This window comes from Centrocercus urophasianus, unplaced genomic scaffold, assembly GCF_019232065.1.
Source record: "Centrocercus urophasianus isolate 14NV4802_14NV808 unplaced genomic scaffold, USGS_Curo_1.0 seq_13, whole genome shotgun sequence".
Lineage (NCBI taxonomy): Eukaryota > Metazoa > Chordata > Aves > Galliformes > Phasianidae > Centrocercus > Centrocercus urophasianus.
This window is the reverse complement of record NW_024884475.1, coordinates 43,976,112-43,992,983: the sequence shown is the minus strand read 5'-3', so window position 1 is coordinate 43,992,983 and position 16,872 is coordinate 43,976,112. Positions and strand designations below refer to the sequence as shown.

General features: G+C 39.7%; 1 protein-coding gene across 4 annotated transcripts in view; it reads right to left on the bottom strand.

Annotated features, from left to right (window-relative positions):
- The window catches only part of PTPN13 (protein tyrosine phosphatase non-receptor type 13), a 107,187-nt gene that overhangs the window by 70,813 nt on the left and 19,502 nt on the right, over positions 1-16,872 (bottom strand). For all 4 annotated transcript variants that reach the window (XM_042812601.1, XM_042812604.1, XM_042812603.1 and 1 more), the window contains exons 2-4: positions 14,448-14,567; positions 5,607-5,776; positions 400-465 (exon numbers count right to left, since the gene is read on the bottom strand). In XM_042812601.1, coding sequence (XP_042668535.1) covers positions 400-465; positions 5,607-5,776; positions 14,448-14,562 — 351 coding nt within the window. In that variant the 5' untranslated portion in view covers positions 14,563-14,567. The remainder of the gene's footprint in view (positions 1-399; positions 466-5,606; positions 5,777-14,447; positions 14,568-16,872) is intronic.

Below are 16,872 nucleotides of genomic sequence, written 5' to 3'. Positions count from 1 at the left end.
AAGTAACAGCAAAATCACAAGTTGCTTTACTGAGGGTAAAACCACGTTACTTAAATATTTGTTTTTATACATAAGTCTGAACCAAAACAAATTATTTTCTCTTTCGTAAGTAGCATTAATTATAGACTTTCAGCCTGTGACACTAAAGGACAGACCAACCTAAATATATCTTCACAGAAACAAACACAAATATGGTATCAGCACCTTCTTTCTGTATGATAACAATACCCTCACACATCACAGGAAATACAGAAGTATTTCAGAAGTATAGAAGTACAGAAAATAATCCACACTCTTTGGCATCCCACGAGGAGAGCCCACTGTGTTTGTTCACATACAACAGCGGTCACACAATCCAGTCTGAGACTATGGTATTAAACAAAACCAAATGAAACTTACTTGGCTTTGAGGAACCTCATGGTCAGCTCCCCAGAAGAGCGTCATACCAAGAGAATAAATATGGACCTGTAGTAAGACAAAAGACATTTGTCAACTCAGGAGTTGAACTGGAACCGTAAAGCATCTTAAAGCAGAGCAAAGAACTCAGAGTCATTTTGTGTATACACTTTCTTGGCACTTAAGCTTAGCTGACTTTCAGATTTTCATTCCCCTTTTCCATGAGTGCTGGAGAAGCAAACTCTACTGCAACAAAATGGATGCATCTCATCAGTGTCTCTGAATTCTTTGTTCACTTTAAACTTTCCTCTCACGTTGAAGGCAGACGCCTGTGTAATCCATGCCAGCAGCCTCAGATGGGGCACAGACTGCAAGGCAGTACCTGAGGCACCATAATGCTTTGGTCTGAAGGCATGGCAGGCCTCAACAAGACTCAAACAGCCAGCTGCTACTGCCAAGGGATGGATGCAACTCAGAGGAGAAAATGCAAGGAATGCAAGAGTATCAAAGGTATAAAGCAGTCAACTTAATCTATCATTGATGTTGTAAGATATAAATGTGTTAATCGTTATATCTATAAACTAACAGCTAATATCAACAGCAGTGATATTAACATATGACTTAACATATTAATCTCACCTGGAGTTGCACTACAGCCTTCAAATACTGCATATTTAAGACCAGAAATGCACACAGTCCCTATAGGTCACTGTGTTGTTTATGACACAGATAAGTAATTACTGGAAAAACAAGTTTTTTGGACTGTAAGGAACACACACTACAGATGACTCTTGTATCAGACTGATTGCAGTATATGTGTAACTCTAAACAATTGCACAGACAATGAACAGCAATTATGAGGACAATTATAAATTAAGAATAAATCATTGAAAGAAGTCTCTTCACCAATGAAAAGCAACTCATCTTACTTAAGTCCTAAATACATACGCTGATAAGCTCTGTCCAAGTGTAGAAACTTCATGTGAAGTTTCATAAAGTCACAACTGAGTGGACAAAAGCAACAGACACTTTTTTTTTTTTTGCAACCTGTGAAACAGCCCATTCTAAGCCTGTAGAATTGGTGGAAAATGCGCAGCTAGAAGTAGCTGAAAGTTGGACATGAGAATTGATCTCTGCACTGGGAAGTCTCTTCGTGTATAGAAAACAAAACGTATTCTCAAAGACTCAGAAAAAGGATATAGCAATGATTTCCTGTTTAGGCCAGACTGCTTGAAAGGCAGCACAACATAACTGTTACCACTGCACTGTGCAGACATGCAGCCCCAAACACATGTAAGAGGCGTGTTCAGATTTCTCTTGTAAAATAGGAAATGTTTCCTTATAATGTATTCCAAAGAGCAATACACAGCTTTGAGACAGAGTAAGGAAGTAATTACTAAACATAAGTAGAAGCAACATCATATTAAAAATTGCTCTCTTAAATTCAATGCATTTTATTCGTATAACATTGAAAATCAACATACTCAGAGAAGCTCCAATCCTAGACTTCTGCCATTTCAATCCCACAGAGCAGTCTCTCTCCAGTTACTTGCAAGCTACTACTACATATAAAACAAAAATGTATCCACTACATGCCTCCCAGGAATACAGGGTTTCAATTTAAAGTAATGTCTCACACATTAAAACCCAGCAACTCTCTCCCTTTCATATACCCTAACTTCAAAACTAGATGAATAGACGCATCTTGCTGTTTGACTGGTGTTTGGCATGTCCCTTGACAGCCATAGCATAGGTGAGATAGTCAGGGGCATGCAGGGAGATAGCAAATCCCAAAGCAGTCTGCTCACAAAGACATCACTGACTGAGCTTTGTACAGCACAGCATCAGGCTCCTCGCATGAGATAATGCAGGCATGAAAAAGGAGGCAAAAACCATCTATGAAAAAATGTGTTGCAAATAAATAAAACAATAACAAAAAAAACCACCATGAATTCTACAAATCTCAAACAATCACTAAACAAGAGGTGATTTTGCTCAGTAATACTGAACAAGCACAGACACTGAGAATACTCTTTCTCCACGAGACATAACCTTTGACTGAAAATGAACCTCTTAGAAATGCACCTCTTGGAAATTAAAGCAGTCATTCAAAACATTTTACTTCATCTTTGTTTTACAGTAATTCCAATAATTTCCACAATCTAGAAACCAATGCCAAATTCACTTCATAAAATCATCTTTCACTATAACTTTAGCTGTATCGTATTGCAGTTGCATCAAATTTGATTTATATTCAATTTGATTGAGTGTCCTAGATTAATCAGAAGGGTATTCATTGCCTGACCACTGTGTTGTCTGATAGTTAGCAAAGCATATACCGTTCCATTGAGCTAACAAGCGAGGTCACAGCTGCAAAGCTGAAAGCTATCCTCTCACTGTCTGGTCAGAGAGCAGGAGAAACAGGAAAACACAAAGTCCAACTCCCAGACCAGACCTATTTCAGAACAAAAACAAAAGAGGAAAACACTCAGATTTCCATTAAATGACTTTAGCAAACCACAGAAGTAGAAAAAAAAAAAAAAAGTTTAAAATACGTTTGAAGTTAACGCAAAGCAAGACCTAAGAACCATGAAGTCAGTTCATCTGGAGAAAAACAAACACTGTACACTCCAACACATAGTTTAATACTGATGTAAAGGGAAACAACTAGTAAGAAGAAGCATGTGCAAGTAAGTTATTGAAAGGTCCTGATGCCTTCAAACAATGCCATCATATTACAAGGGTGTTCACACAAAACACTGGGAAGAAACAAAAAGATAATTATTTACAGTTCTGCTTTTATGCCAGGAGAAAAACTTGCTTAGTTTGGCCAGGTTATTCTCCAAGTGAGGAGTTTTGCCATTGTTTTACCATTATTAGAGTGCTTTACCAGTATAACTTTACAGTCAAGTTTTTGTGCCAAATTCACTTCTTTCCTATTTCAAGTAGTTTTCTTTTTTCCACATAAGCAAACAAATACATCCAAAAGGATGGGTATCATGGAAGAACTACACACAAACTACTATCCTGTGCAGTTCCCACCTCAGGGGTTACAGACCAGCAATCACAACCGCTCCTGTCCTTAGCATGCTATCCAGTGTAACTTTAATACAATACTACTGTACACTGTTGCCACCATGAAAACATGGTATACTTAAATTCTTCTAATGCTAGGGGACTATTTCTAGGAAATCAAGAGAAGAATCTCCCTTATTTGACTGCAGGATGAATAATATAACATCTAACAACTTGGACTGTGGCTGTCCTTAGCTGCACCCAGTCCCAAACGCTGCACTGGGAGAATCACTCATTCATCTGACAAGTGTTAAATGAGAACAGGAATGGCAGCAGCAACACTTTTCCCAAATGTTTTTATATCATCCCACAGTATCCCAACAGTTCATTTTTTACTTTTCTCCCCACACCGTGGACAAAATGTGCAGAAATTTAGTAGATTTTGTGAATCAAGTTAGTTCATCCTAAACCCAAAGTCTGAAGCTTCAATCACAAAGTAAAGGGTTCTGCTTAGTTAATAGGTGACTGAGTAATTTGGTTATGTAAAGCCAAAGCTTATAAATTTCCACACACAGTTGTTTCCCAGTGGAAACATCATCACAATAGCTGCAGCCTGGAGTCTCATTTCCAGCAAGCAAAGCTGCGTTGCTCATGAAATAAACTCACACTGCTCTAACCAGAGATTAATCAGCACTGTGCATGTGAAGAATGCCAATGTTTGGTCACTGCTTATTGATATGCTCTGTGCCCATGTTTACAAGCCACAGAAGTCCTTCTGGTGATTTTTTCCCTAAAGAAACATCACAACATGGCTTTTAATATTAGATGTTCTGAATGAATACTGGCATGAAGAAAAGAATGCTATCAGTCCTGAATTTCACAAATGTGCCATTCAGAAACTTGTTTCTGATGTTTTTAAAGGCCTGTTTTGTATGTTAACCTCCCAGCTTACACTAGAGAAAAAATTATTGTCTTCAACAATGTTGTCTCTCCTGAAGCAAGATAAATAATTCCAATACTATGACTGCAGAATTTGGCAGCTGTATTCTACTTTACTGAATCTGATCCTGGCATTCACCTCAGTGTTATTTTTACTTTTCTTTTAAAGATTTCAACTTAGGTTGCTGGCTGCCTGGTTTTGTCGTAGATCAAGTAATATACATTATTATGCCATTACATTTCACTATGTTGCAGAGAAAGAGCTTGTAACTAAGAATGCAGTGATTTTCATCTGATTCAGTTGTGAGAAAAAAAAAAAAAAACAAACAAAAACAACTACATACAAGATTTAGGGAAAAGCAGAAGTAGCACAGTAGCACACATCATGTATTCTATAGACATAAACATGTTTTGATAGTCCTTATGCCAACACTAGCTTCCTTGGATGCAAGAGCAAAGTGCTGCTCTTTCTGGAGAAGTGTTGTCAAACCTCATGCTTGTTCCCAGCTTAAAACAAGGCTAGCTTTGGCTCCTATCCTTCCCTTAGGATTACTGATCTTGAGAGGCCAAGAAGATGAGAACAGAGCTCAGCATCCTTTTACTCCAACCTCTAAATATCTTTGACAAGATATTGCCAAAATAGCAGAGCATTACCACTTGCAACAAATGGTTGTTAGGCAAACATCTGAGAAGCGAACTGTCGTAACTATTTGTATCAACGACCTGGAGCAGATTTCATACACAACCATTACCTACCTGATCATCAACCCTTGGGGAAAAGAAGAAAAGGAAGGTGGAAAGGAACAATTCTACACACAACTGATGAGTATTTTTAATAATTAAAATAAAATTTCTGAGAGGAGCAAAAGTATCTGATTTTTTGAAGTCTTGGCATGCTCGAGTAATTGTTTTGCTTACCTCTTACATGCTATTTGCCTTTGAAAGAAATTCTTGATGTTACTTTTAGAAAAACAAGGTGAAATGTTCCTTCCCATTAGCTAGACGGGCAGTGTAGAAATCACGTAGCCACTGCTCAGGCATGGCTGTTAGTAGAACACATGCAGTTCTGCACACGGACACTTATTCCTACAGGCATAACACAGCCACAATCTCTATCCCACTCACATGTACAAAGAAAAAAGCAGAAGGGTCCCTCCCCTTTCCCAAAAGAAATCAATGAAGCACACAAATAAAGAATTCTGAAGACGAAAAGGTCCATTTAAAGACAGTACTCCGCAGTAGAAGAGGCACAGTACCTTCTCAACATCTGAGAGAGATGACAGGGACTGGTTCTGCAGAACCTCAGGTGCTGTAAATGCTCGCAGGTCTTGGTGGGAAACATTGTCATCAGTAAATGATACACTGCCAGATGGAAGCAACAGGAGAGACCACGGAGAAATGATGAATCCCAGAGCAGCAGGATCAGCTGTGTTTGAAAGAAGGAAAACAAAAATTCTGCAGATTAACATACAATTGTTTTGAGTCATTTCTTGATGTAACTTTATTTGCTCAAACACATATTCAATACCAACACACTTCCCTTTTCACCTATGGTGCTTCATAACCTCTATAGTAGCCCTCCGCCCCAACTTCCCTCCTCCCTCTTTTTTCTTTTTTTTTTTTTTTTTTTTTTGAAGTTAACAATTCTGTCTCAGTGTTCATATCCTCAAGGTCACACTCACAGATCTCCTATCTCCAGGTTATTTCATCTCTGAAACATCAAAAATGATCAAACACTATAGGAGCCATGTCATGAAAGCCAACTCCAAAGCAGGAATGGAATTAATTGCTTTCCTAATAGTAATGGTGTAGAAGCAATGACCTGGATAGAGAAGATCAGGTTAGCAGAGGAAAGGAAGAGTCTGAATTAGACTAGCTGAGCCAAACAGAAACATTTTGGGGAACTTCAGTTTTATCTAGTTCAAAGCAAGAAATAATTTCACTACTGAAAAGAAATAAAATTCTAGTCAGCAGTGTAAGAAGGCAAAGAACTAACCTGAACCCTTCTCTAGGATTCTCCTTCCAAACTTTAGTTTGAAATAGCAAAACAAGCACTGAAATCAGAGAACCAAACTGGCTAATAAAACTTTCCTTTCCCACTTTCTTGAGTTCAAATTCTTTTTTCTGTACCTCACAGCAAAACAGCTTCATTTCACCAAAGGAGGCACAAGCTTTTATGTCAGTAAGAATAAAAAGCAAACTCATTACTTTTCCAGAGGCACTAATTTTTACTACATGATTTACTGAAGAGCTGAGGAAACACTTAAAGGATTTAAAAGTCTTTCTCCTCTACATCATAAGCACCAGCTACAGAATGATCGCTTCCCTCCTCATCACCACCACAAACATTTTCCACTCTCCTATCAGTTTAGGATGTTCCCGCAGTGCTGGTGCCCAGGCTGCACAACTATCTTGTAATCTAGAATATTTCTAATCTCCTAGCAAATGTATTGAATTACTGCATACAGGTATCAGATGTAAAAGGATCTACTGAGTAATTCCTTCCATTTCTTCAACTCCCCTTCCTCTCAAAGCAGCTAAAAAAACTGCTTTAAGGCTTCCCTCATTCTATGATGTGGGTAGCAGGACTGTGTAATTAACTGGTGAGTACAATTATCCAGAAAAACGTTCCCAAATTCAAACTCATGAAAGCTCAGCAAGTATCCCTTCCTACCAGTGCATGCAGAGGAATTCATTCAGTAGAGAAGACAAACACATACACTGTTGTCAAACCCTAAACACAATTTTCCCTTGAAAGGAGAGAGAGACCATTAAGGTTAGAAATCATCCTAAAATGGGCAGATCCTACAGACTGTTTCCATTCATTATTTCAAGTTTAAGCTCCCTTGAGCCTGCAAAAACTTGCACTTCTCACTTCAAAATGTTTCTTCTTCACAAGCTTTTATTTTCCTGAGAGTTATTAAGGTTTACAATTAAACAGAGAAGTTCACATTCAACAATAATTTAAACCAACAAAAACACTCAAGTGATAAGTCAAAGCCAAAAAAAGCATACATACACATACACACACAGTATATAAAATTATAAAAAAAAAGTTTGTTATGGTTTTCCTAATTCATTTTAAAATGCCAATGTGTTATGCTACTAGCCAGAATGAAAAGCTCCAGATTCACAGCATAGAAACGCTTTCTCCCCACTCTTTGTGAAACACAAGGGTGGCTCAATCTTGTTGCCTCAAGGAAACAGATTTTGCTGCTCTCACTTTGTCCTCTGGATCCCAAACAGATCAGTAATTACTGCAGTGGGTATCTCTGATCATGGTGGCTAAATCAATTCAAGCTCTTGTACAGAATTGCTGAGCTCCCCACAGACATCAGCACAGTTTGCCACAGACAACAACAACCACGTGCATGCTCCAAACGAAAGCACCCTAAAACAATACAAAATCCAAATATGGACCCTACTTGGTAATCTCTCTCTTCTTGTAGAGAATATACAACAACATCAAATAAATTGGGGAGAGAGAAGAAAATGTAAACTTCATGCAGACATTAATAACCAATTCTTAGACTGCAGTACATGAATCACTTCTTTCAAAGGGCAATCCAACCGACTGACCCCTACAAAATGATTTAAGCCAAGCATCATTTGCAACAGCCAAGACAAAATATCTGCTTGATACACAAGTAAATTTTGTCCAAGGTGATGGTTTCACTGCAATGTATAACAAGACACATCACAAGAATTAAATAAGACCATCTCTTCATTCACCTTCTCTCACTATGGCAAGCTTCCAAAGTTGGAGTTCAGCCTCACAATATGAGTCCTTCTCTAATACTTAAAATTATAAACAAGATGAGTTGAAGAAAACTCACTGAGCAATTACCTGAAACATCAGATATGGCAAAAGTAAAAGAAAGTCACTACAGCCAACTGATTTAGACAACATTATCTCCTCTCCCAGCCCCCAAGACATTTTGCACTGTAACTCTAACCCTGCTTCCTCCAACACAAACAGAACAACTGTTATTCACTATTATGGCAGTACACAAAATGGTAAACTGAAGAAATACAGAGATGAAGAGACCCTCCCATTAGGCATTACATTCTTAAGTATTACATTATATTGCAAAGCACTTCTAGAAAGAAAACATTACCTGGTCATCAGCTTCCCAAACTAACACTGCAACTAGCTACTGGATTTTGACCAGCTGTGTGTTGATACAAAAATAAACACTGAAAAAATATTTTAAGGTTTCTGCTTAACAGCTCCAACTTGAGTAAAGATGAGGCTTTCTCCTTAACGATTTGTACCATGAAGACTTTAAATAACTCTGAACACTTTATACTCTGAAGCATTTTACAGAAACCAGAGATTATGAGAATGGAAATGTGATTTAGTTTTAACAATATTAAAAACCAACCCATTTAGCCTGAAGTCCTGCAAATATTGGTTTATTCCAACTCACACTTTTGTGCCCTGTAGATGGAAAGGCTGAATTTAATAACCCATGTAAAATACTTCCATCTATGTTCCACAGTCTGCATGATTTGAAGCTATGGACGGTGAACATGGTTAAGAGTAGAAAAGGGTTTGACTTTGACAAGATTTTTCTGTTGGCACTTTCCTAGCTTCATCTTTTAGTACCTTTTAACCAATATATTGGATCAGACTGCCTACATCATAATCTTCAATCTATGTTTACAAAGGATGAGACTAAAATAATTAATTCTCTTTTTACTTCCTTGAGGCATCCATAACAAATCAAAGCTCCTACTACGCAAATTTATCCTAAGAATAATATTTTCAAGTAACTCTACTCTTCCTTCTCACTGCCTGTGCCATGGAAAAAATCACAGAATTGTTTGAGTTGGAAGGGACCCTTAAAGGTCACCTAGTACAACTCCCCTACAGTGAACAGGGACACCTACAGCTACATCGGGTGCTCATCTCCTCTTTTAGTCTTCCAGAAGAATTCTTCAGAGTCATAAGGGAAATCTATTCCTCAGAATAATGGAGAAAACAACAAAGACAAACTCAGACCCTCTTTCAGAAGCACTGGAACTCAGGCTACAACTCCTGGTCAGTTGTATGTCCAGGAAACTTTCAGCTGTGCTGGAGATGCCAATCCTGAGTTAACTCTGTAAGTATGCAGCATGGTAACAAAACCCTTGTGAGAGCACAGCTTATCATCAATGCCAAGACACAAATAAATAGTGTGATCTTACTTAGAAGGAGAGACTGAACTGGTTTTGAGTGCAATAAAATCTGGAAGATTGTTCAGCTAAATAGCATCTGCCAAACAAATTGAAGACTTTGAAAACAGTCTTTTAAACAGTTTAACAGCACACAAGTAGCCAAAGCAAAAGAACCCAAACAATATTATAAGAAAGTTCAGGCAGTAGTTTAGAATTGATCAAAGTAACAATATTGATTGCTGATAATTCTGAATTCCTAAGCTACTTAAACAATTCAAGGTCCTTTAACTGTGTTTTCTCTCAACTTTTTCTCCCTTAGGATATAGGCATTAGCAAAAGTAGTAGGAAATAACATACATAAAGTAGAAAAAGCAATCTACTCAAACCTGCCAGCAATGGGTGGCCAGAAAATGTAGATTTCTTCCTCTCTTACTGTATTTTCCCTCCAATCAACAAGAAGAACCCACCCCATCTCCTCTTCCCCAACCAAACAGCTCCAATTACCAGGACTCACCATTAGTTTCCACCAACATCTTTCACTTTGGCTCCTTGCCTTTCATTACACTCACCCAAGCTAAGTGCATGCAACTGGGTGACTCGACAAGGTTTACAGTGCTTGAAAAAACATCCCTGTCTTTCTTCGCATGCACTTTCAGATGGTATAATTTTTCTTTAGAGAAACAATTCTCCATTTACATTTTTGTAAAGTGACTGCATTTACCCAGCCAGCTCTCCTATTAGCAGAACTGTTTTCTCCCCTTCTCTTTCTCCTGTACCGAGTACATTGTTTGATTTGAACCACATGGTGCAACTACTTCCAGAACTCATAAAGCATGCTAGCACAGGAGTGGTTGAAGCAACAAAATCTTTCCCACTTTCAAGCTCTGATAAGCTTTCCCCATTTCAACCTATTTAACGAGAAGAAAGCCTGTTTTTTTACTGAGTGCCAAGAGCACAGCATGCTCCTAACACCTATGTGCTCACAGCCGAGATACTGCACTTCAAAGACCTCTTCCTCTGCCTTCACACAGTGCTGAATACAAGATTCAGCATGTCTGACACAGCTGATTCACCTTCTAAACAACAAAATAGTTAGTGAAGATAATTAAATAGATGTAAGAGAAGGGCAGGTCTGGTATCAGCCTTTTCAAATCACTAGATTCATTTAAGCTTCACAACTGCAATCAGGAGCACTGGATTGTTTTTCTCCTTCATTTAACAGCTTATAGCTTGCTGACATGACAACTATCAGCCTTGATCTTCTACACCAGTGATTAGCAACTGAGCATTTCCATCCTATCTTTCACTGCTAATAATGATTGAAATCAATTTGTAAAGTATTTTGATGGGCTCAACAACTGTTAGAATTGTAAATACAAATAAGCATAAAAATATGCACATTTATTGATCAATCATTGCATTAGATATGATGTAACTTGTGATTAACAAAGGAAGACATGAAATTTCATTATGTACTTGTATTTGGTGCTTTGATGGATAAGTAGACAGACTCACTAAGACACATAACACTTACAAGTCAAGTCATCACATCTTTAACAGAAGCTTGTCTAAAATATTATTCCCTTATTTCCTGAAACCAATTTTAATTAACAAATGAACTGAAGGATGCTTTCTCAGTTTGTATGATTGCAAGAATTCTCAACTTCAAACAAGCAGAGAAGGCTATCAGAATTTGACCAGGATTTCACAGATATGTAAATGGTCTCTTAGGCTGGTCATTCCTCTATGTATTCTGTAGCTGCTGGGCTGATGTGGGGAAGCTGCAAATAGATGATAATGTAAGCAATGACAATTTCCAATGTGATTTAATCCTAATTTCAAATTAGTTAGGCTGTAGTTCTGAATTCTGCTTTTTTCTTTCTTCTTTGGGGGAGAGGTGTTATTTTGTTTTGCTTTTTAAACTGAGGAAACAATACAGAAAATACTCACCAAGACTAGATTTTGTTACAGAACAAGATGTTCAGGGAATCCAGAGCTATACAAAGAGCGAGAGAAGAGCATCACATCTCTGAGACTGACTAGAGCCAAATGTGGAGAACGTACCTCAGCCAGGAGAGGCTGTACACGTCTGAACAACTCTGGAAATATGACCTCTGCCATTGAGGCAAATCTGTCAAGCTGTATGTCATGACTGAAAATTAACTGTGACAAACAGGACTTCTCTAGGATTCCCTGTAAACTACAGGCTCTCCAGAAAGAGCAAATGAAATTGAGACAGACTAGAAAGCTCAAGGGAACCTCTGCATTCTTTATTCCATCAGCTTTGCAACACATCCTTACAAGCCAGCACAGAAATTGATATTCAAGATGACCAAAAAAGATGTCTAGATTTTTTTCCTCAGAGAAGCCAAATCTTCATTAAAGACTAGTTATCTGCATCTTGCTGGGAGGAATTAAACTGCCTTTGTCAACCTCTGTTACACTGTGAAGCTCTTTCATTTGAGTGTCTTTTAAGGTGCATTTTACCACAGGGCTATATTCCAGGTTAATTAATAGCATGCGACTGAAAACAGTTTGCTGAACTAGCAGAACAGCTCAGTAAAACATATCCAAAAAGAGAGATTCTTCTGGCACTGATTTTATCTAAAGTTGTGTTTTGGTATTCACTGATAGGAAGTGAGACCAGAAACAGCTTCCATCTCAGCCAGTCTTGACTGGCAGACACTGCCCTACCTTAAAAGCACACAGCAGAAGTCCTGGGGCAGCTTTGCTTTCTGTGTTCTCATCTTTCTACATTGTTCCTCTGAAGGAGGGATGCACTGTGTTCTCACTCTCATCTTGCTGGCAGTCTTCTGTGTAATTATAACTCTTTTCTGCACTGCTAGGAAAGGGTGAGCTCCTATTTCTAGTGAAGACTTCAATCTTGCAAAACACTCTAGTCTACAATTTTTAAGCAGTTTCTCTGTTACATACTTATGGTACAGGCTTCTTTCAGGTGTTGAAGTGTCCAGCTCTGTAACCATTCAAGATATATCTTAAGTGAAGTTATATGTAGTTCTTCACGCTCACTGTCGTAAAGCAAATAAATAAATCGTTCTCCAATTCTCTTTTAGAGTTATCAAAGTAAGAGACTGGAAAGAAGATGCCAGCTTCCTCTTCTTGCAATACAAGGAGCAGAGAGAGTTGGTCAAATAGCAACAATAAAGTCAATGTTCCTAATAGGGAATATTTCTCACCCCATGTGGACTGCTGCTAGCACAAGGCTGAAATTCAATTTGTATACAATACCTAAAATTACCCATAATTTACATTCAGAAAAAAGTATTTCAGAAAAGCTGACATCAGTTTTTATTGTTATTAAAGAAATAGTATGAGGGGATAACGCAGAGGCTGAAGGGTAGCAGGTTATAAAAATGAAGGAAAACATGAGGGAAAAGAAGGGGGGAGAAGAAGGTCACCAGACTTAGATATAATGCTAGAACAGACAATTACTAGCAGCACTGCAAATAAGATCCTCAGCTTACAGTCTTCCTTGGGGTCAGTGGGGAGAGATTTACTGACACCATTTGAAAATACCTGAAAATAGAACAGGCAATCACATACCTCACAGTACCTGGAAACGTATCAATAAATGCATTCTAGGCAGTGACTGCCAGCCCTCTGATCAAGTTTTTTTCAGTGGCTTGCTTTTGTCTAGCTCAGAACTGAATCATTTTAGAGCACCCTGAGCGTGACTGCACTGTACTGTATTATACTTGATTTTGCAACCACAGAATAACAGAATCACCAGGGTTGGAAGGGACCTCAAGGATCATGAATCTTGAACCCCCCTGCCACATGCAAGGCCACCAATCTCCCCATTTAATACTAGACTAGGGCCCCATGCAACCTGGCCCTGAACACCTCCAAGGACGGGGCATCCATAACCTCCTCTCTGGGCAGCCTGTTTTCCAGCACCTCACCACTCTCTCTGTAAAGAATTTTCCCCTGACATCCAACCTAAATCTCCCCTCCCTCAATTCAAACCATTTCCCCTTGTCCTGCAGTTATCTACCCTTTCAAAGAGTTGATTCCTCTCCTGTTTGTAGGCTCCCTTCAGGTACTGAAAGGCTGCAATAAGGTCACCCCACAGCCTTCTTTTCTCCAGGCTGAACAAACCCAGCTCCCTCAGTCTGCCTTCAGAGGAGAGGTGCTCCAGTCCCCTCCAGTCTTCGTGGTCCTCCTCTGGACCCTGTCCAACAGCTCCCTGCCTTTCTTGTACTGGGGGCTCCAGACCTTGATGCAGTACTCCAGATGGGGCCTCACAAGAGCAGAGTAGGGGGGGACAATCACCTCCCTGTCCCTGCTGGCCACCCCTCTTCTGATGGAGCCCAGGATACCATTTGCTTTCCGAGCTGCAAGGGCACACTGCTGGCTTATGTTAAGTTTTTCATCTATCAAGACCCCCAGGTCCTCCTCTGCAGGGCTGCTCTCAAGGACTGCTCCTTTCAGACTGTATGGATGCCTGGGATTCCTCCGGCCCAAGTGCAAAACTCTGCACTTCACCGTGCTGAACCTCATCAGGTTTACCCAGGCCCACCTTTCCAGCTTGTTGAGGTCCCTCTGAATGGCATCCCTTCCTTCCACTGTGAACCCTTCGATATCAAATTGCTCCAATCACATGAGCCACATTTAACACTTAGGCTGTGTTTCCATCTCCTTTCTAAACACTTACAATAACGCAGAAAATATATAGTAACCTCCTATCAAAGAAGCTGTCACCATGCAAAATCCAACGTGTTCTATGTCCCAAAAGAACATGACAGAATGGCTGGAAATAGTAGCTGGGCTGAGGCACAGCTCACCTGAAAAGCAGTTTACTGAGGGGTAGATTACTGTGTATGTTTAGAGCTGATGAAGAATATGGGAGTACATAACAGGAAAACATATGCAAGATGTTTCCAGTTCTGCATATATCCCTCCTTGAAAATGCTTACCCTTTCTGAAGAGCTCTTGAAGGCTCTCAGCGCTTTGATTCAAAATAGCCCATATTTCTTCTTCTTGCAGTGGCCCTCCCCGAACCTCCAGAGCCTCAGCCAGTGATACATGCATGTTATCTGCAAAATGAGACACAACTGAGGTAAGAATATACAGCAATTATTTTCTGCAAGTCCTCTCATATTAATAGAATTCAACAGACATAGATAATACAAAATATTTACCATAAGGATCAAAAGAAAACAACACAAAATTGATCACCTGGTCATATGAAGATGAAAAACCAAACGTCTCTTGTTCATCACTGGCAAAAACGCATAGCTAATGATAATGATTATGTTGAAAAATAGCGTTTTGTAGCTGAGAATTTGTTGTATCCATTGGTAATGCTGTGCTCTCAGTTTCTATGGTAATTCCCATGGGAGTAAATAGAGGGCATTGCTTTTGGAGAGACCTACATCTATTATGGTACTGAAAATTACACATTGTTGGCTGCATTTTATCAGAGACAATTTAGTTTTCTTTAATTCATACCTTTCCAGCTTTTAGCTTTCATTTAGTCAGCATAGCATGAATGAAAGAAAAATAAATTAAAAACTGATTTGGAAAACTAAAGTAGAACACAACAAAGCACTCATTACTACAAACATGGTATTGTGCAAAATGCCACGAGCTGCAATTTCTCACTGAAAGGCACCTACAGAGAATTACAGTCAATTTTTTTTAATTTTATCTTTTCTTCCTGAAAACCATCTTAAAACTGCAGCGCTGGCTGCTTTGACAGACAAGAAGGGTAACATGACTGAAAGGAACTTTCTCAGTTCTGTCTCACTAGTACTCATACAGAAAAAGGAAACAACGCTGTGATTTCTCTCTCTACCTTGAAGTTTGGGCTGACCCATTTATGGTCTTTTGTAACCCTGGAAGCGATGAGAAGAAAATTATACCTGAAACTATGCTTTCACAGACTTTAAGAGGAAATATTTCTTCTTCAAAAGAGTGGTGATGCAGTGGCATGACAGGCTGTTAAAGAAGGCGGTGAAATCGCTGTTCCTGGAGGCGTTCAAGAACCACAGAGATGTGGCACTGAGGGACACGGTTAGTGGGCATGGTGGGGACGCGCTGGTGGTTGGACTTGGTGATCTTAGAGAACCTTTCCAACCCTAGTGGTTTTATGATTCGATGATTCAATTCTCTGCAGGTACTGTCCACGTTCTCCAGACTGCCCATGGGTTTTTCACAAGAAAGTTGTAGGAATGATACACTTCAAAATGGTCAGTTCTTCTGAACTTGCTCATTTTCTAGGATCCTCCCAAAGGGTCTGTCCCTTGGTGAATGCAGTGCAAAAAGAGGCTGCTCCTGAATTTCAGAAGTGGACAGTATGGGCTTAGAACAAGTAACACCATGGGGAATGCACAGACTTTTCTCTCATGCTCATGGTATGTACATAAAGTCTATTTTCAACTTTCTTCCTTTGGAATGGCAGTGCCATTCTTGGCAGTTCCTGCACTTTTCAGTGTATGAACATGACTGGCAGAAAGCACTCAGGTGCACTGGGAGCTCTTCACAAGGTGGGAAGTCTGGGACAGCTGTGATCCCCGGGTCATATCTACAGGCTATGTGACTCAAACTGTGTCAGCTGTGAAGGTGGGGATGCCATATCCAACTGAACAGCACAGCAGATCCTGCCACACAGCCTTTGAACAGTGACATTCACACAGTGGGAAACGCAACACAACACAGGAAGACAGCGACCAAATTAAGAGTTGACACTGGGGAGGTGTACACATGCAGCTGACTTTCAGGTTACTCTCTCTGAGTCAGAATGTACTCCTTGACCATACACAAGTGCAATTTCTGCAGGAAAGGAGTTATATTGTGGTTTTATTTGCTTCAGGACAAGAAAGTGAACTCAAGTATAAACCGTTCATCCCAACAAGCCCTGTATGCAGTTTCTCACCCTCCATGCCATTCCACCCTAAGCCGTACAGGCAGCACAGCTTCAAGAGAGAATGCAGCTGAGGCCAAAGGCCTCTCCCCTACCAAACACCTCCCTTCCAAAGCCTGTTTAGGTCCCGAGCACAAGTGCCAGCTCCTTCCTCTTGGGCAGATGGCTCAGACACTCCCTGGCAGTGCAACAAGCAAAGCATGCTTGGTCACCTCCCCTCCCTGCACTGCACTGTGCAACACACAGCAAGGGCCCAGCACCTACAGAGCACCACAGAGCCCCACACCAAATAACACTGTCAAACTCTCATCAATCGAGTATACACTTACTTCTCTTCCTACTACTTTAGTCTGCAAATCAACGTGCTTTTTAATTATTTATGTGTGCAGCTAAGATGCTCAGATTCCTCTTTCCCCTGACCACTGACAATTTTTCCTCTGAATTTTAAATTGGAAATAGCACCTGAGAATTAGAAA